This window comes from Agelaius phoeniceus, chromosome 30 (genome assembly GCF_051311805.1).
Source record: "Agelaius phoeniceus isolate bAgePho1 chromosome 30, bAgePho1.hap1, whole genome shotgun sequence".
NCBI classification, from domain to species: Eukaryota; Metazoa; Chordata; class Aves; order Passeriformes; family Icteridae; genus Agelaius; species Agelaius phoeniceus.
Window position 1 is genome coordinate 5,878,607 of NC_135294.1, and position 20,694 is coordinate 5,899,300.

A 20,694-nucleotide genomic window follows, 5' to 3' on the forward strand; every position below is an offset into this window, starting at 1 on the left:
GGAAAATGGCGGGAAAACGACGGGGAAAATGGTGGGAAAATTCCTGGAAAATTCCCAGGAAAACTCTGGGAATGGATGGGGAAATACCAGCAATAAACTGGGAAAAATAAAAAACTCTGGGGGGTTGTCCCAGAAGCACTGGAAATAAACTGGGAAAAAAAGCTGAGAATTGTTCTGTAAATATTGGGAATGAATTTGGGGATTGTTCTAAAAGCACTGGGAATAAAATGGGAAAAAAAAACCTGGGAATTGTCCTGAAAACACTGGGAATAAAATGGGAAAAATAAATGGGAATTGGCCCAGAAGCACCAGGAATAAACCTAGGAATTTCCCCCAAAAAAGGGAATAAACTGGGAAAAAAACCTGGGAATTGTCCCAAAAAAAGGGGATTAAACTGGGAAAAAACCCCTGGGAATTGCCAGAAAAACACCAGGAATAAACTGGGAAAAAATCTGGGAATCTTCCCAAAAACTCTGGGAATAAAGTGGGAAAGAAACTCCCCCTGTGGCCTCCAAGACCTTCCCATGTCCTCCAGGAATAAGGAAATTTGGGGTCCAGGAATTTGGGATCCAGGGGTTTTGGATCCCAAGAGTTTGGGGTCCAAATGTTTGGGATCCAGGGGTTTTGGTATCAGGGAATTTGGGGTGCAGGATTTTGGGATCTGGGAATTTGGGGTCCAGCACTGACCGAGGCCGAGTCGCATCCCGAAGTTTATTCCAACCTAAAAAAAAAATTCTGTACAAAACATCCAAACCCTACAAACCAACGGGAACGCAGGAGGGAGATCTGGGGGATTTTATGGGATTGTTGCTGGGATTCTGTGGGATTTTCTGGTATTTTACAGTATTGGGTGGGATTCTCTGGGATATTTTGGGATTCTCTGGGATATTTGGGGATTCTGTGGGATTTTTTTGGTTTTTACTGGGATATTTTGGGATTCTGTGGGATTTTACTGGGATCGTTTTGGGATCCCGAGGGACATTTGGGATCCTGGGGGATTTTCAGGATCCTGAGGGACATTTGGTATCATGAGGGATTTTTTAGAATTCTCTGGGCCGTTTTAGGATTCTGAGGGGTATTTTGGAATTCTCAGGGTTTTCTCAGGGCCATTTGGGATCCTGATGGATTTTGAGGGTCCTGAGGGGCTCAGTCAGAGTCGGAGTCGCTCTCGGCCTCCTTGACGTCCACGCTGAATTTGTACTCCTGGTCGCAGCCCATGTAGGCGTCGCTCATGAAGAACAGCGTGTAGTGCTGGGTGCCCGCTGCCGGGGCCACAAAGTCCAGCTTGACCTGGGGACAGGGACAGCACCACGGGGTCACAATGGGGTCACCCAGCCCGTGGAACCTCGGTGTGACCCAGCCCGGTGTCACCCGGGGTCACCCAGCCCATGGCACCGTGGTGTGACCCAGCCCATGGCACCTCAATGGCACCCAGCCCATGGCACCTCAATGGCACCCAGGGTCACCCAGCCTGTGGAACCTCAGTGTGACCTCGGTACCTTGGTGTGACCCAGCCCATGGCACTCGATGTCACCCAGGGTCACCCAGCCCATGGCACCATGGTGTGACCCAGCCCATGGCACCTCAATGGCACCCAGCCCATGGTACCTTGATGTCACCCAGTGTCACCCCCCCTTCATGTCAGCGCCTGTGTCACCCCCAGTGTCACCCATCCCATGTCACCCCTTTGTCACCCCAGTGTCACCTTGGCCTTCTGCTGCAGCGTCAGGCGTTTGATGGAGATGAGGCTGTTGGACTTGGAGTCGCCGATCACCACCCACCAGCCCTCCTCACGTTTCTGTGGGGACAGCAAGGGGACATCGGGGACATCAGAGACACTGCCACCCCATCACCACCCCATCACCACCCCCCAGCCCTCCTCACGCTTCTGTGGGGACAGCAAGGGGACATCGGGGACATCAGAGACACTGCCACCCCATCACCACCCCCCAGCCCTCCTCACGCTGCTGTGGAGACATTGGGGACATTGGGGACACGATTGGGACGGATGGGATCCCGAGCCGCGGTACCTGTGGGAACAGGGGGGCGATGACCGGCCCGGTGACCTCCTCCTCACGCTCCAGCTGCACCAGCACCACCACGGGGCCGCCACTGGAGGCACACAGTGGGATCAGCAACAGTGGGATCACACTGTGATCGCGACCCCAGTGATCCTGATCCCAGTCCTGATGCCAATCCCATACAGAGCTGTGGATGCTGTCCCTGTCCCTCACCTCACAGGACAGCTCCATGTTGGGGTAGTGGTTGAAGAACCACCTCCATTGCCATGATCCCAACGATCCCAATGATCCCAACCCCATCCCAATGATCCCAACCCCATCCCAATGATCCCAACCCCATCCCAATGACCCCCACCTCACAGGACAGCTCCATGTTGGGGTAGTGGTTGAAGAACCATCTCCATTGCCATGATCCCAACGATCCCAATGATCCCAACCCCATCCCAATGACCCTGATGACCCCAATGACCCCATACAAACCTGCAGATGCTGTCCCTGTCCCCCACCCCATAGGACAGCTCCATGTTGGGGTAGCAGTTGAAGAACCATCCCCAACCCAATGATTGCAATGAGCTCAACAATCTCAATGATCCCAATGACTCCAATCCCAACCCCAATGACCCCAATGGCCCCAGTGACCCCAGTCTCACCTGCAGATGCTGTCCCTGTCCCCCACCCCGCACGACAGCTCCAAGCTGGGGTAGCAGTTGCAGAACCATCCCCAACCCAATGATCACAGTGAACTCAACACTCTCAATGATCCCAATGACCCCAGTCCCATCCCAATGACCCCAGTCCCAATCCCGATGATCCCAATGACCCCAATGGCCCCGCTGAGCCCGGCCTCACCTGCGGATGCTGTCCCTGTCCCCCACCTCATAGGACAGCTCGATGTTGGGGTAGCGGTTGCAGAAGCGCGCCACGTCGGCGATCTGCGCCTCGGGCAGCTGCAGCAGCGCCGTGCGCTCCTCGTCCTCCATCTCCATGATGTCAAACACGCTCTCCACGCCCTGCAGCGCCCACAGTCGGCCCAAGGTGTCCCCAAGGTGTCCCTTGGGTATCCCCAAGGTATCCCTTGGGTGCCCCCTGGGTGTCCCCAAGGTGTCCCCTGGGTGTCCCCAAGGTACTCCCGGGGTGTCTCCTTGATCCCAAGGTCTCCCCCAAGTGGCCCACAAGTGCCCCACAAATGTCCCCAAAGTGTCCCTGAAGTGTCCCTTGGATGTCCCTTAGGTATCCCCAAGGTGTCCCCAGTGTCCTTTGGGTGTCCCTTGGATGTCCCTTAGGTACCCCAGAGTGTCCCCAAGGTGTCCCCTGGGCATCCCTTGGATATCCCTAGAACGTCCCCAAGGTCTCCCCTGGGTCCCAAGGTATCTCCTGGGTGTCCCCAGGTGTCCCCGGGCCGTACCTTGTCCGTGCAGCGTTTGATGTGCTCGGAGGTGAAGTGGGGCAGCTGCTTCAGGTAGGAATCCTTGGACCACATGGCCTGGGTGACCATCTGGGCCAGCTCCATGGCGGCCAGCGCCGGGCTGAGCCACCCATTGCTGGACAGCACGTCCACGCAGGCCTGGATCAGCCGGATGGCCTGGACAGATGGACAGAGATGGACAGAGGGACGGGATGGTCAGGGATGGTCGGTGACATGGACAGGGATGGGGACCTCATGGGATGGAGCCAGGCTGGAGCAGTTCCTGCAGAACTGGCCCCACTGAAGAGCGACCACATGGGGCAAGCCCTGGAGAGCTGGGCCCATAGGATGGACCCAGGATGGAATTCCCAGAAAAATGACCCCCATGGGATGGATCAGTCCTGGAGAACTGACCCTATGGGATGGAGCCAGGCTGGAATTCCTGCAGAATTGACCCCATAGATGGAGCCAGGATGGAATTCCTGGAGAACTGGCCCCATAGGATGGAATTCCCAGAGAACTGCCCCCATGGGATAGAGGAACCCCTGAAGAACCTCATTATCCCGTCCCGCTTTCCTTGGCCACAAATCCCACCCCACCCCATGATGGATGGGGGATCTCTCCAGCTCCTCATCCCAAGGACCCTTCACTGCACTCCCCATGCCCCGAGCGGGGTTTTGGGGTCCCACCTTGCTGAGGATCTCCTCGGTGTCCGACTGCAGCTCCGCGCTCAGCTGCATGCGGGACAGGTGGGCCTGCAGCAGCAGGTTGGTCTTGACGTGGGGGTCGTTGAATTTGGGGTTGGTCAGCTTGTGGGGCACCTTCTGGGACAGCTGGGGGTGCAGGAGAAACCCTTTAGTGCCCAACCCCCAAACCAGTGCTTGACCCCAGAATCAGCTTCATCACCGGGGTGGAGGAGGGAGAGAGGTTTTGGGATTGTGGAATTAATGGGGTTGGGATTGTTGAGGGCTCATCTCACCCCATTCCATCCCAATCCCACAGATCCCATTCCATCCCATCATTCCCACTGATCCCATCCCATCCCATCAACCCTACTGATCCTATTCTCAAACCCATCCCATTGACCCCATCCCATGGATCCCATCCCGATGCCAGACCTGGCGCAGCAGGTTGTCCTCCTGGTGCCGGATGGGGATGTTCCCATTGACCCCATTCCATGGATCCCAATGATCCCATTGATCCCACTGACCCCACTGATCTCATTGACCCCATCCCATGGATCCCAATGATCCCACTGACCCCATTCCATGGATCCCACTGATCCCATTGATCCCATCCCATTGATCCCAGACCTGGCGCAGCAGGTTGTCCTCCTGGTGCCGGATGGGGATGTTCCCATTGATCCCACCCCATTCTATTGATCCCATTCACCCCATCCCATGGATCCCAATGATCCCATTGACCCCATCCCACTGACCCCATCCCAATGATCCCAGACCTGGCGCAGCAGGTTGTCCTCGTGGTGCCGGATGGGGATATTCCCATTGATCCCATCCCATTCTATTGATCCCATTGACCCCATTCCATGGATCCCAATGATCCCACTGACCCCATTGATCCCATCCCAATGACCCCAGACCTGGCGCAGCAGGTTGTCCTCGTGGTGCCGGATGGGGATGTTCTCGTACTCGGCGGCGTTGGAGATGATCTCCAGCAGCCCCCGCACCTTGGTCTTGGCGTTGAGGGACATGCTGAACAGTTCTGGGGGAAAACATGCAAAAAATTGGAAATTTTGGGGGAGAAAATACAAAAAAATTGGGAATCTGGGGGGGAAATCCCAAAACAGGGATTTTCTGGAAGGAAAACAAACGAGTAGGGATTTTTTTGGGACAACACCCAAACCCATGGATGTTTTTGGTGAAAACCCCCAAACCCATGGATATTTTGGGGGGGGAAAACCCCCAAACCCATGGATTTTTTGGTGAAAACCCCCAAACCCATGGATATTCTGGGGGGGAAAACCCCCAAACCCATGGATTTTTTGGTGGAACCCCCATACCCATGGATTATTTTTTGTGAAACCTCCAAACCCATAGATTTTTTGGGTTCAAACCCCCAAACCCCATGGATTTTTTGGGTCCAAACCCCCAAACCCCATGGATTTTTTGGGTTCAAACCCCCAAACCCCATGGAATTTTTGGGTTCAAACCCCCAAACCCCATGGATTTTTTGGGTTCAAACCCCCAAACCCCATGGATTTTTTGGGTCCAAACCCCCAAACCCCATGGATTTTTTGGGTTCAAACCCCCAAACCCCATGGAATTTTTCGGGAAAAGGGCGGAATCCCGTGGCTCTGGGGCACCTATGGTGGTGTAGTTGATGTAGTAGTAGGCAGCGATCATGCCCAGGTTGAGCGGCGCCACGTCCATCTCGTCCTCGATGCTGATGCACTTGGACTGCTCCAGGTCGCTGAGCGTCTGCTCCACCAGCTCCGACAGGTGATCCGACAGGTGCCGGTGGGACACGCCTGCGGCGGGATCGGGGGGTCACGGGGTCAGGGGGATGATGGGATCGGGATCGGAATGATGGGATGGAATGATGGGGTTGGGATGGATGGGAATGATGGGGTTGGAGTGGATGGGAATGATGGGATTGGAGTGGATGGGAATGATGGGATTGGGGTGGATGGGAATGATGGGTTTGGAGTGGATGGGAATGATGGGGTTGGGATGGGATGGGAATGATGGGGTTGGGATGGGATGGGAATGATGGGGTTGGGATGGGATGGGAATGATGGGGTTGGGATGGGATGGGAATGATGGGTTTGGAGTGGATGGGATTGGGATGTGGTGGGATAAAGGGATCATGGGATAATGGGATGAGATAATGGGATAATAATATGGGATAATGGGATGGGGTAATGGGAAAATGGGATGAGATAATGGGATGGGGTAATGGGATGGGGTAATAGGAAAATGGAGTAATAGGATAATGGGGTAATGGGAAAATGGGATGGGGTAATGGGATAATGGGATGAGATAATGGGATGGGGTAATAGGAAAATGGGGTAATGAGATAATGGGGTAATGGGAAAATGGGATGGGGTAATAGGAAAATGGAGGGATGGGATAATGGAGGGATGGGATAATGGAGGGATGGGATAGGATGGGATCCATGGGATGGGATGGGAAATGATGGGACAAGATGGGATTGCCAGCACCATTTCCACCCCAGGACCTTCCCAGGGGCCGTTCCCAGCTGCAGGAGCTCCCTGCTGGCGCACAGACCCCATTCCCACCTTGCAGGTTGTAGTAGTTGGGGTTCTGGGTCATCCTGCGGTACAGGAAGGTCCAGGTCAGGTAGTCCACGGCGTCCTGCTTGTTCTCGATGGTCTTGGTGACGATCTCGGCGTTGAAGTGGTCGTGCATGCAGTGATCCAGGTGAGACTCCACCGGCAGAGGCTCGTACAGGAACTTCTTGAAGAAATCCTGCGGCAGGAGGGGCAGGAAAAGGGAAAGAATTCAAGATTTCATCCCAAAAATGGTGTGGGAACACCCAGTGCGGCGCGGGTTTGGGCTGTCACTGTGGTGATCCCAACCCTGAGTGAGGGCTTGGATCCTGTCCCATCCCATTCCATTCCATTCGTCCCATGGATCCCATCCCATCATTTCCACCCCATCCACCCTATCCATTCCTATTGATCCCACTGATCCCACCCCAACCCTCGTGAGGCTCATCCACCATCTGGAGGCCAGCTGGAATCCCGGGAATGCCCCGGATCCATCCATGTCCCACCTTCTTGGAGCCCTGGCACATGATGACGCAGCGCCCCTCGTCGTCCTGCAGCGGGCGGTTGGCGTGGCCGACCATCTGCAGCACGTCGTAGATGGGGTAATCCACGTACCTGCAGGGCCACGGCGTCAGCAGCGCCCCAGGGATCCCCATCCCAATCCCAATCCCAATCCCATCCACCCTATCCCACCTGGGATCCCAATCCCATCCAGCCTATCCCACCTGGGATCCCAATCCTATTCTACCTGGAATCCTAATCCATCCATCCTATCCTACCTGGGATCCCAATCCCATCCATCCTATCCCACCTGGGATCCCAATCCTATCCTACCTGGGATCCCAATCCCATCCATCCTATCCCACCTGGGATCCCAATCCTATCCTACCTGGGATCCCAATCCCATCCATCCATCCATCCATCCATCCATCCATCCATCCATCCATCCATCCATCCATCCATCCATCCATCCATTCCACCTGGGATCCCAATCCCATCCCCAATCCCCAATCCAATCCCATCCTACCCCATCCCACACCCAATCCCACCCCACCTCAAACCCAATCCCCAATCCAATCCCATCCCATCCATCCCAAACCCAATCCCATCCCATCACTCTCACGCCATCCCATCCCATGGATCCCATTCCATCCCAATCCCATCCCAAGGGATCGGGGCTGGGCTCACGCGTGGATCTTGCCGTTGTAGTACTGCGTGTCCATGATGATCACCAGGTGGGCTGAGATGTTCATGCCCCAGCAGAGGCTGCGCGAGGCCACCATCACCTGCACGGCTCCTGGGGGCGGGAGGGCACCGGGGTCAGGGGGGACAGAGACCCCGGGACTCGGGGCACTCGGAGAGGGGGGCGGGGAATATTCCAGAATTTCTGGGGGTGAGAGGTGGAGATTCATCCAATCCCAGTCTCTGTCCCATCCATCCCACCCTGATCCCAATACCGATCCCAGTCTCTATCCCTTCCCATCCTACTCTCAACCATCCCATTCCATCCCAACCCCAAGATCAATCTCATCCCAACCTCTATCCCATCCCATCCTATCCTCTCCATCCCAATTCCATCCCATCAATCCCAACCCTAAAATCAATCTCATCCAATCCCAATCCCAATCCTGATTCCAATCCCGATCTCTATTCCATCCCATCCATCCCAGCCCCAGGATCAATCCCACCCGATCCTGACGCCGACCCCGCTGTGCCCTGACCGGAGCTGAAGAGCTGCTCCACCACGCGCCGCTCCATGGCCGTGAGCCCCTCGTGCAGGTACCCGACCCCGTTCACCAGCGTCTCCTTCAGCGTGGGGTCGCTCAGCTTCTCCAGGTACGGCACCAGGTCCTTCTCGGCACAGTGCAGGAACCTGGGGGTACCCGGGAATTGGTCAGACTTCAGGATCTCCCATCCCATCCTAATCACAATCCCATCCCCTTAATCCCACTGATCCCAATCCAAATCCCATCCCAATCCCATTCCATCCAACCCCACCCCATGATCCCCTTCTTCTCCAGGCCAAGTCTCCTCAGCTCCCTCAGGAATTCCCCATCTCCATCTTCGACCCCAAATCCCACCCCTGGACCTTCTCCAACTCCATAACCCATCCCAGATCTCTCAGGAATTCCCCATCCCTGGATGTTCTCCAACCCCAGAACCCATCCCATGGTGTCCCCAGGTGTCCCTGGGCAGCTCTGTAGTGTCCCCGAGGTGTTCCCTTTCCCATCTCCCTTAGGAATTCCCTATCCCTGGGCAGTCTCCAGCCCCACAGCCCATCCCATGGTGTCCCCCAGGTGCCACCTGTGGCGCTGGACGTCAGAGGCGCAGGTGGTCAGGATGTTGATGGCCGTGAGCCGGGTCTGTTTGCGGGACGGGACGAAGACCAGGACGGGTTTTTTGGGCGAGTGCTTCATCACGGCGTGGTACACGGGCTTGGCCATGGACAGCAGCCGCGTCTGCGTGTGGCTGATGTTGAAACCCTGCCAAAAACCCCAAATCCAGATGGATCCCAAAGGATTCCCTGCCAAACTGGTGGGAAATCTTGGAAAACTCACGTAATTCTGGCACGGAAATGATTGATCCCTGGATTGGTGATCAATGGCCAACGCCAATCTCAATCCCAATGGATCATGGCCAAGAATTACCAACGATCCCAAGGGATTCTGGCCAAGAACTATCAATGATCCCAAGGGGTCATGGCCAAGAATTACCAATGATTAGGCCAAGAATCATGGCCAAGAATTAACTGGCCAAAATCCCAAGGGATCCTGGCCAAGCACTACCAACAATCCCAAGGGATCATGACCAAGAATGTCCAACAATCCCAACTGATCACAGCCAAGGATTACCAAGGGATTTTTTCAAGAATCCCAGCCATTCCCATCCCTACCTGGATGTGCAGCTCCAGGGGCACGGGGCGCACGTTGGGGTGGAAGTTGAAGGTGGCGGTGGCGCTGCAGCCCAGCCAGTGCGCCACGTCCTTGGCGTTGGACAGCGACGAGCTCAGCGCCACGATGCGGATCGGCCGCTCGATCTGCGACGAGATGTAGCGCATGCGCGAGCAGATCACCTCCAGCACGGGCTGTGGGGGGAAAAACGGGATCAGGAATGGGATTGGGAATGGGATCCATGAGCAGATCACCTCCAGCACGGGCTGTGGGGGATAAACAGGATCAGGAATGGGATTGGGAATGGGATCCATGAGCAGATCACCTCCAGCACGGGCTGTGGGGGGATAAACAGGATCAGGAATGGGATTGGGAATGGGATCCACGAGCAGATCACCTCCAGCACGGGCTGTGGGGGGAAACAGGATTGGGAATGGGATTGAGAATGGGATCAGGTCATGAGAACCCATGGAAACCCCTCCTGATGTAGCACATGCGTGAGCAGATCACCTCCAGCACGGGCTGTGGGGAAAAATGGGATTGGGAATGGGATCCATGAGCAGATCACCTCCAGCACGGGCTGTGGGGGATAAATGGGATCAGGAATGGGATTGGGAATGGGATCCAGTCAGGAGAATCCATGGAAATCCCTCCTGAGCTTCCTGGGAGATAGAGATGGAGCAGGATCAGGATCAGAAATGGGATCAGGACCAGGATCAGAAGCAGGATCAAGAATGGGATCAGAAGCAAGATCAGGAATGGGATCAGGAGCAGGATCAAGAATGGGATCAGGATCAGGAATGGGATCAGGAGCAGGAATGGGATCAGGAGCAGGATCAGGACTGCTCCTGGCTGAGATCCATCCAGGACACCCCATGGAAATGGAAACCCCTTCTGACCCTCCCATCGGATCAATTCCCACCAGCAAAACCTTCTCCAAAACAACTCAAAATCCCACTGGGAACCTCCCATTCCGGGCCGGACCCGTCCCCACCCCACTGCCAGGACTCTCACCCCGTTCTCGCCCCCGATCAGGTGCACTTCATCCACGATGAACAGGTTGACGTTCTGGACGTTCTTGCGCTGCTTCCAGCGGCGGGAGAGGATATCCCACTTTTCTGGGGTGCTGATGATGATGTTCCCTTTGCCCAGCAGCTTCAGGTCCGTGCTGGTCTCCCCCGTGAGCAGCACCACCTTCTTGTTGAGGCGCTCCTGGAATTTCTCGTACCAATCCATGAAAACCTGGGGAAATGGGAAGTAGCCTCGAATCTGGAGTTCCCAACAGATTTATCCAGGATTCATACAGGAGAGGTGGTATAATCCCCTCAAAATGGGGGTGATTCCCATCTAATTCCTCTCAAATTGGGGCAATTCCCACCAAATTCCCCTCAAAATGGGGCAATTCCCTCCAAATTCCTCTCAAACTGGGGTAATTCCTGCCAAATTCCTGGGCAATTCCCACTGGACCAGTCTTATCCCAAAACTAGGGCAATTCCCTCCAAGTTCCTCTCAAAATGGGGCACTTCCCACCAAACTGGGGCAATTCCCAACAAGCTCCTCTCAAACTGGGGCCATTCCCACCAAATTCTCCTCAAAATTGTGCAATTCCCTCTAAAGTCCTCTCAAAATGGGGCACTTCCCACTACATTGGGGCAATTCCCAACAAGCTCCTCTCCAACTGGGGTCATTCCCACCAAATTCTCCTAAAATTGGGCAATTCCCACCAAATTTCTCTCAAAATGAGGCAATTCCCTCCAAATTCCTCTCAAAATGAGGCAATTCCCACCAAACTGGGGCAATTCCCACCAAACTGGGGCAATTCCCACCAAACTCCCCTCAAAACTGGACAATTCCCTCCAAACTCCCCCCGAACTGAAGCGATTCCCAAGTGCCCCCGGAAGCAGCAGGGACGGCCAAACCCCGAGCGGATCCCGAAGAATCGGAGGGGCGAAGGTGGGGGCAAATTCCCGGGCCCCAGGGAATTCCCGGGGCCCCACCTGCTCGGCCAGGGCCTCCATGGGGGTGATGTAGACGCAGCGGCCCTCGGAGTTCTGCAGGAGCATGCGCAGGATGGCGAACTCGGCGCAGATGGTTTTGCCGCTGCCCGTGGGCGCGCCCACGAAGACGTTGTCGTCGCTGTTGTACACCGTGTTGAACACTGGGCAAACACGTGGGTTTGGGAGGGGGGAAAAACAAAAACAAAAAAAAAAATTTGGGAATGGGGTGAGGATCCGGCCGGAGGGAGAGGAGATCTGGGGAATGTCTTCAGGGGTAAACCACTGATCCCGAAATTCTGGGAGAGGGGATAAACCATGGATCCAAAAACTCTGGGAGAGGGGATAAAGCACAGAAGCACAGACCCCAATACTCTGGGACAGGGGATAAACCACAGTCCCAAAAGTCTGGGAGAGGGGATAAACCACGGATCCCAAATCTCTTGGAGAGAGGATAATCCATGGATCCCAAAAGTCTGGGAATGGAGATAAAGCATGGGTCCCAAAATTTTGGGAGAGGAGATAAACCACGGATCCCAAAACTCTGGGAGAGGTGATAAACCACAGATCCCAAAACTCTGGGAGAGGTGATAAACCACAGATCCCAAAACTTTGGGAACAGGTTAAACCATGGATCCCAAAACTCTGGGAATACAGGATTAACCACAGATCCCAAAACCAGGAATAGTGAATCCCAAAACTCTGGGAGAGATGAAATCCACATGGAACAAGCAGAAGGACCAACCACAACCTCCAGAACCTGCTGAACCCATCCAAAACCCCAAACCCACAAACCACCCCGCGATTCCCCATCCCTCCCCCCAAAAAAAATTCCAGCCAAAACCACCAAATCCCGGGAAATCCCGGCGGGATGAGGACCTGGAAGCCTCACCTTGAGTCTGGATGGGGTTGAAGAAGGGGAACTTGTCCTGGTAGAGGCTCTCGAAGGCGCTGTTGCGCAGCGCCGACACCGGCAGCGGCTGCAGGTCCAGCAGCTCCGTGGGCGGTGGGTATTTTTCCGGAAGGATCAGGTGCCGGAAAGAAACGGGGAGCTGGGTCTCACAGGCTGGAGGATGGAAAGAATTCCTGAATTTTTTTGAGGTGGGCGGAGCCAGGGGGGTCTGGATCTGCCACGGGGGTGGGGTTGGAAGGATGGGAAATGGATTGCGGGGGTTTGGGAGAAGGGATAAACCCAGAATTCCAAAGGTTTGGGAATAGGGATAAAAAACAGATTCCAATGGTTTGGGAATAGGGATAAAAAATAGATTGCAAAGTTTTGGGAATAGGGGAAAAAAACAGATTCTAAAGGTTTGGGAATAGGGAAAAAGACAAATTCCAAAGGTTTGCGAGAGGGGATAAATTCAGAATTCCAAAGGTTTGGGAATAGGGATAAAAAACAGACTCCAAAGTTCTGGAAGAAGGGAATAAAAACCAGATCCCAAAGCTCTGGGAAAAGGGGTAAAAAAAACCCAGGAAAAACCAGGAATAAACCCCTGGAAAAACTCAGAATAAACCCCAATAAAGAGGTACTCACAGAGCCAAAAAACCTGGAATAAAACAAGGAAAAACGAGGAATAAAGCCCAGGGAAAAATAGGAATAAATCCCAGAAAAAAACTGGGGAAAAGGGGTAAAAAAAACCCAGGAAAAACCAGGAATAAACCCCTGGAAAAACTCAGAATAAACCCCAATAAAGAGGTACTCACAGAGCCAAAAAACCTGGAATAAAACAAGGAAAAACGAGGAATAAAGCCCAGGGAAAAATAGGAATAAATCCCAGAAAAAAACTGGGGAAAAAAGCAGGAAAAAACCCAGGAATAAAAGCAGAAAAAAAACCAGGAATAAAAGCATGAATAAACCCAGGAAAAGGGGCACTCACAGAGCCAGCGGTCGGACACCACCCGGATGAAATACTGGGGAGGCAGAGGCTCGAAGACGGGCACAAAAAATGTCACCAGGTGCTCATCCTGGGCATATTTGGCCTTGAGCAGGAAATATTCGTGGTGCAGGATCACCTCGCTGTCCACGTCCTCCACCAGGATCCAGAAGGCCTCGGAGGAGCCATGAACCTGGGAAAAAAAAAGGGAAAATTCTCAATTCCTTGTTCCAGCCCTCACAATTCCAAGTGCTCTGGCCTCAAAATGGCTCCTTTTCACCCCAGGATTGTGTTTTGCCCTGTGGTTTTTAAAACCGACCCCAGATTTTTGGGTTTTGCGTGATCAGGGCATTTTCCCTGATGATTTCCACACCCCAACCTCACAATTCCTCATTTCCCCTCACAATTTCCACAGCCCAACCCAATAAATCCCATTATTCCTTCCAATCAGGGCAATTTCCTCTCATGATTTCCACATCATAGCCCCATTATCCCTCACATTTTCCCTCACAATTTCAACCCCCCCACCCCAAAACCCCCCATTTTCCCTCACAATTTCCACCTCCCCATTCCCAAAACCCCCCATTTTTCCTCACAATTTTCAACCCCACCCCCAGAATTCCCCATTTTCCCCTTAGGATTTCCACACCCCAACCCCATAAATGCCATTTTCCCCCTAATCAGGGCATTTTCCCCTCATGATTTCCACATCCTAGCCCCAGAATTCCCCATTTTCCCTCACATTTTCCCTCACAATTCCCACTCCCCCACCCCAAAATCCCCCATTTCCCCTCATGATTACCCCCTTTCCCACCCCAAATCCCCCCCTTTCCCACCTTCTCGTCCCACTGGAAGTCGGGCGCGATGGTGAGCTCCACCTTGAGCGTGGAGCGCGTGATGGGCTGCAGGTGCACGGACAGCTCCAGCTTCGGGAACAGGTGCACGTATTTATGGATGGTTTTCCCCATTTTCGGCATCCGGATCAGCTCTCCTGTGAGGGGGGGGAAAAAAAAATAAGGGATGGGGTCAGGGTGGATCCCAAAAAAAAACGGGATTCGGAGGGTGAGGCCTCTGCAGCTGGTCCAGACAATCAGGGAAATTCCTGGAGAAATAATCCAATTTCTGAGGGAAAACCCCCCCCATTTCTGAGGGAAAACCCCCCCATTTCTGAGGGAAAACCCCCCCATTTCTGAGGGAAAACCCCCCCCATTTCTGAGGGAAAACCCCCCCCATTTCTGAGGGAAAACCCCCCCCATTTCTGAGGGAAACCCCCCCCCATTTCTGAGGGAAAACCCCCCCCATTTCTGAGGGAAAACCCCCCCCATTTCTGAGGGAAAACCCCCAACTGGAAATTGAGTAATTTCCCCACTTCTGAGGGGATATCCTAGAGAAATTGCCCATCTCTGAAGGGATATCCTAGAGAAATTGCCCATCTCTGAAGGGAAAATTCTGGAGAAATTACCCCCATTTCTGAGGAAAACTCCCCCATTTGGGAAGGAAAATCCTGGAGAAATTCCCCACCCTCAAAATGAAGATGTTTTTTCTCAAAATCCCATCTAATCCAGGATTTGGGGGATTTTAACCCAGATTTGGGGGTTTTTCCCATGCCACAATCCCAAACCCGTGCCCAGCCCGGATTTGGGGGATTTTAGCCTGAATTTTGTAGATTTTAACCTGAATTTTGGAGATTTTAACCTGGATTCAGGGGATTTTAACCTGGATTCAGGAAATTCTCCCATGCCATGATCCCGAACCCCTCCCCATCCCCAATTTCAGGGATTTCCCCCCCGTTTCAGCACCGATCTCGTTGTGGTTGAGGTCGTAGAGGCGCTCGAAGGGGAAATTCTTCTTCTCGATCTTCTTCACCACCTCCTCGGGCAGCTTCTTGAACTGGCGCAGGGGACACATGGACTGCCACCTGTGGGGACCACCCGGGGGCTCAGGGAACTGCAGGAATTTGGGGGAATTTGGGGGAATTCTGCAGGATCAGGGCTCACATGCGCTTGTCGATCATCTTGCAGAGGTTGAGGGTCTTGTCGGTGAGCTGGGCCCAGCCGCGGTTCAGGACGATCTCAAAGATGGCTCTCATCAGCCTCCCGGCCGACTGCAGGGCAGGGAAGGGTTTTGGGGTCACATCCTGGACGTTCCCAAATTCCCATCCCACCCCCTGGGCCAGCTCGGAGGGGTTTGGGGTGGGAATGACCCAAAATCCCAATTGGTGTCACCCAAACCGGTGCCATTGCCCAGTGTTGGCCTTGGACACTTCCGGGTGTCCCAGCTGCTCTGAGAATTCCATCCCAGCCCCTCACAGGGAAAATCCCTTCCCAAAATCCCACTTAAATCTCCACATGGAACCATGGAATAGCTTGAGGTGGGAGAGATCCTAAACCCCATCCCATTCCCACTCCTGTCATGGGCAGGGACACCTTTCCATAGGATCCAGGTGACTCCAATCTGGCCTTGACCATTTCCAGGGGTGGGCCAGCCACAGCTCTTCTGGGAATTCCATCCCAGCTCCTCATTCACTATTTCTTCCCAAAATCCCACCTAAATCTCCACATGGAATCATGGAATGGTTTGGGTTGGAAGGAACCTTAAAGCTCATCAAGTTCCACCATGGAACTTGATGTCCGTTGGGACATTTTCCACTGTCCCAGGTGGCTCCAACCTGGCCTTGGACACTTCCAGGGATCCCAGCTGCTCTGGGAATTCCATCCCAACCCCTCACCAATCCCACTGGGAATTCTGAGGGAATTCCTGGCTCACCTGGGTGACGTAGACCATGTCGGCCATGAGGGCGAACCCCTCCAGCTTCAGCTGCGAGATGAAGGCCTGGAGCAGGACGTTGATCTGGGAATGGCAATGGAAAAACCGCCTGGAGCTTAATTCCCAGGGAAACCTCCTTTTCCTGTTCCCCAATTTCCCAAAAAAGCTGCTTTTCCTGGTTCCAAATTTCCATGGAAATTTCCTTTTCCTGGTCCCAAATATCCCAAGAAATCTGCTTTTCCTGGCACCCAATTCCCTTCTCCCACCTCCTTTCCATCCTTCCCTCAATCCCACAGATCTCCTGGATCTCTCGTGGTTTCCCAGCCCCATCCAGGACATCCCAGAGAGGGAAGGGAGCAGAATTCCCACCAGGAATTCCCACCAGGGCTCACCTTGGCACTGGGCTCCTCGATGCTCTCCTTCACCGGGATCGGGACTCGCTCCAGAAGCTTCTGCAGCTCCAGCTTCTCCTCCTGGGGAAAACAGGGATGGGTGATAGGTGATGGGTGTTGTGTGTGTGATGGCTGCTGGCACTGTTGAGTGTTGTTGGGTGCTGTTGGGTGATGTTCATTGGGTGTTGGGTGATAGTTGCTGGGTGCTGTTGAGTGATGGTTGATGGCTGTTGGGTGATGGCTGTTTGATGTTGGGTGTTGAGCAATGGGTGATGATCATTGGGTGTTGTTGCCTGTTGAGTGATGGCTGCTGGGTGTTGTTGGGTGTTGATGGATGTTACATGCTAGTGATGGCTGCTGGGTGTTGGCTGTTAATCAATGGCTGTTGGGTGTTGTTAGGTGATGGCTGTTGGGTGATGTTGGCTGTTGGGTGTTGTTGGCTGTTGGGTGTTGTTGGCTGTTGGGTGTTGGACGTTGCCCGTTTCCGTACCTCGCGCACGGTGATGTTGCGGAACTCCGAGGACAGGGAGAAGACACGGAAGAGCTCGATCTCGCTCAGGGTGGGTTTCAGCAGCTGGTTGTACGTCTGCACCGTCTCGTTGGTGATGTAGTAATGGCTGGCGATGCGGCCCAGCTCCGTCACCTGCCGGGACAGCCGGGAAAACGGCGGGAACGGTCAGGATAAACCACGGGAACAGTCAGGATAAACCACGGGAACAGTCAGGATAACAGTTGGGATAAACCACAGCAACATCTGGGATAAACTACAGGAATGGTGGGGAGAAAAATGGCCAGGAGAACAGCGGGAATGGCCAGGATAAACCACGGGAACGGGTGGGATAAACCACAGGAACAGATGGGATAAACCATGGGAATGGCTGGGATAAACCACGGGAACAGCCAGGAGAACAGCCAGAACAACTGGGAGAAACCACAGGAATGGTGGGAAGAAAAATGGCCAGGAGAAGACAATGGGAATAACAAGGATAAACCCATGGCAACCTCCACCTAAAAATCCCCATTTTTTTTCCCCTCCCACCTAAAAATCCCCATTTTTTTTCCCCTCCCACCTAAAAATCCCCATTTTTTTTGCCATCCCACCTGGAAATTCCCGGTTTTCTTGTCGTACTTGACCAGGTTGTTCTTGTCGAGCATCAGGGCCGCGGTGTGGACGAGGTCGAGGCGCCGCTGCTCCAGGAGCGGATCCGCCTTCAGGTCGTCGTGGGAGATGCCGTAAAGGGTCGGCGACCGCAGCATCCGGATGTACAGGTAGGTGTAGCCCAGCCAGTTCACCGCATCCTGCGGAATTCCCAAATCCCGAGTGATCCCTGGGATGTCCTGGCACACCCGGGGAGTTCCAGAGTGGAACTGATCCCAGGAAAATCCCAGAAAACAGAGCCAGGAAATCCAGGGAAATCTGCTTTTCCTGGTGTTCAAATTTCCCTGGAAAGTTGGTTTTCCTTGTCCCTGATTCCTCAGAAATTGGGAATTTCAGGAATAAGGGAATTTTCCAGGGAAAATCCCTGGAATCCAATTTCCAAGAAAATCTGCTTTTCCTGGTCCTTAATTTCCCAGAAAATCTGCTTTTCCTGGTGTCCAATTTCCCTGGAAAGCTGCTTTTCCTTGCCATAAATTTCCAAGGAAATCTGCTTTTCTTGGTGCCCAATTCCCTTTCCCCACATCTCTTGGAAAATATTCTGGAATTAACCCTAAAACACCCTCAGATTTTCCATTCCCACCTCAAAAACCCTTCCTAGAACACCCCAAACACCCCAATCCCAAAAATCCTCACCCGGGATTGGGCATGGGACTCTTGAGGAATTATCTCAGGTGGGTTTGGGCAAGGAATTATCTCAGGGAGCAGAATCACAGCCACAAATCCCTACAGAAAATCAGGAAATTTCATCCAACCTTGGCATTCTGGACATTCCCGAGCACGGCCTCGGCGTTGAGCATGTCCGGGAGCTTGGCCACCATCTGGCTCTCGATGGGCAGCTGCTGGTTGAGCAGGGACAGGTAATACTGGAGCTCTCCGTGGGAAGTGATGAGAATTCCTTCACCTTTCGTGTCGTACTGGGGCCTCCCAGCACGGCCCAGCATCTGGAACCAGGAAAAAAACAGCTCAGGGAACTTGGAATTTCTGAGGGATCATCTCAGCTGGGTTTGGGCAAGGAGTCATCTGAGGTGGATCTGGGCATGGAATTCTTGAGGAAATATCTCAGCGGGATCTGGGCATGGAATTCTTGAGGAGTTATCTCAGGAGGGCTTGGGCAAGGAATTATCTCAGGAGAGTCCTCAAGATATCTGAGCAAGGAATTCTTGAGGAATTATCTCAGATGGGTTTGGACATGGAATTGTCTCAGGTGGATCTGGGAATGGAACTCTTGAGGAAATATCTCAGGTGGGTTTGGGCAAGAAATTCTTGATGGATTATCTCAGGTGGGTTTGGGCCAGGAATTCTTGAGGAGCTTTTCCCCCTCCTCTCCAACCCCACAACACTGGGAAGAACGAGGAAGAACCCCAAAACCAGAATGTTGGATGGGATTTGAGGCCAGGAAGGTCCTCCTGGAGGTCCCACCTGGAGGATGTCCAGCGCCCCCAGCTCTGTCCAGCGCCCCTTCTCTGGGCTGTACACCTGTGTGCCTTTGATGATCACCGTGTGCGCCGGCAGGTTCACGCCCCAGGCCAGCGTGGCCGTGGACACCAGGACCTGCAGGAAAACTGGGGTCAGATCCAGGAGGAAGCTCCAAATCCATCAAAAACCAGGGATCAGATCCAGCAGGAACCTTCAAATCCACCCAGGAACCTCCAAATCCATCCAAAACCAGGGATCAGATCCAGCAGGAACCTTCAAATCCACCCAGGAACTTCCAGATCCAACCAGGAACCTCCAGATCCAACCAGGAACCTCCAGATCCAACCAGGAACCTCCAGATCCACCCAAACTCTCCATCCAAAAATCTCCTTTTCCACCCAAAAACTCCATTTTCATCTCTCATTTCATCCTTGAGGCAAAGCCCTTTTTTTTCCACATCAGAGCAGGATCCCAAATGAAACTTTTCTGGGATTTGATTCCAGAATTTCCTCTGGAATTGGGGCCCCCCACCTGGATGTGTTTGTCGGCGAAGAGATCCTCCACCAAGGTGCGGTCGACGCGCGTCATCCCGGCGTGGTGGATGGCGAAGCCGTAGGGGAGGAGATCCTTCAGCTCCAGGTTCTGGGGGGAAAACAAATCCCCCCAAAAAATTCAGGGAAAAAGTGGGAAAAAGATTCCAAGGGAAAAGTCTGGGATCACCACAGGGTGGGGTTGGACAGGGTGGAGAAGTTGTCGCAGCGTGCCCGGCATAAAATCTCTTGGGAATGGGGGATCCACCAACTTTTCCTTGAGGGAATTTTCCCAAATTTCTCCACTTCCTCCACGGATAAAAGGGCCAGAAATTGCCTTTTCCCCACCAGATTTTCCCAATTTTCCCAGTTTTTTTTTCCTGCTGGATTTTCCTGCATTTTCCCTACCAGATTTCCCCAATTTTTTCCTGCTGGATTTTCCCGCTTTTTCCCAATTTTTCCTACACTTTCCCTACCAGATTTCCCCAGTTTTTCCCCTGCTGTATTTTCCTGCTTTTCCCCATATTTCCCTGCTGGATTTTCCTGATTTCCCCCAATCTTTTCCCACTTTTCCCCTGCCGTATTTTCCCCAATTTTTCCCCATTTTCCCCAGGCTCACCTTGCACTGCTCGGCCTCCGTCCGCAGCACCTCGGTGGAGGCCGAGCCCTCCCTGAGGAAGAGCCCCAGCGTGTCCTTCTCCAGGCACATGTCCCGGATGGCCCGCGCCGTCTTCCCGGTCTCCTTCCGCGAGTGCACGAACACCAGCACCTGCAAAAACCCGGGAGCAGCCTGGGATCAGCTGGAGAAAACCAGGAGTAGCCTGGGATCAGCCTGGGAAAATCCAAGATCAGCTGGAGAAAACCTGGGATCAGCCTGGGAAAAGAGCTGGGATCAGCCAGGGAAAAACAGGGATCAGTCTGGGATCAGCCTGGGAAAAACCAGGATCAACCAGGGATCGGCCTGGGAAAACCTGGAATCAGCCTGGAAAAAGAGCT

The 20,694-nt window shown here is 53.5% G+C and overlaps 1 protein-coding gene across 2 annotated transcripts in view; it reads right to left on the minus strand.

Annotated features, from left to right (window-relative positions):
• Positions 1–697: 697 nt before the first annotated feature.
• SNRNP200 (small nuclear ribonucleoprotein U5 subunit 200) overlaps positions 698–20,694 on the minus strand; it is a 34,998-nt gene continuing 15,001 nt past the window's right edge. The window contains exons 17-45 of one of the 2 annotated variants that reach the window (XM_077191796.1): positions 20,318–20,467; positions 19,700–19,810; positions 19,172–19,303; positions 18,505–18,693; positions 17,695–17,892; positions 17,084–17,236; positions 16,594–16,674; positions 16,202–16,285; positions 15,433–15,539; positions 15,235–15,353; positions 14,272–14,426; positions 13,439–13,628; positions 12,454–12,627; positions 11,565–11,725; positions 10,582–10,809; positions 9,570–9,761; positions 8,981–9,159; positions 8,398–8,549; positions 7,865–7,973; positions 7,183–7,291; positions 6,686–6,875; positions 5,750–5,914; positions 5,027–5,148; positions 4,116–4,259; positions 3,427–3,603; positions 2,871–3,031; positions 2,031–2,112; positions 1,706–1,798; positions 698–1,290 (exon numbers count right to left, since the gene is read on the minus strand). In XM_077191796.1, coding sequence (XP_077047911.1) covers positions 1,147–1,290; positions 1,706–1,798; positions 2,031–2,112; positions 2,871–3,031; positions 3,427–3,603; positions 4,116–4,259; positions 5,027–5,148; positions 5,750–5,914; positions 6,686–6,875; positions 7,183–7,291; positions 7,865–7,973; positions 8,398–8,549; positions 8,981–9,159; positions 9,570–9,761; positions 10,582–10,809; positions 11,565–11,725; positions 12,454–12,627; positions 13,439–13,628; positions 14,272–14,426; positions 15,235–15,353; positions 15,433–15,539; positions 16,202–16,285; positions 16,594–16,674; positions 17,084–17,236; positions 17,695–17,892; positions 18,505–18,693; positions 19,172–19,303; positions 19,700–19,810; positions 20,318–20,467 — 4,251 coding nt within the window. In that variant the 3' untranslated portion in view covers positions 698–1,146. The other variant, XM_077191797.1, reaches the window with a different exon arrangement.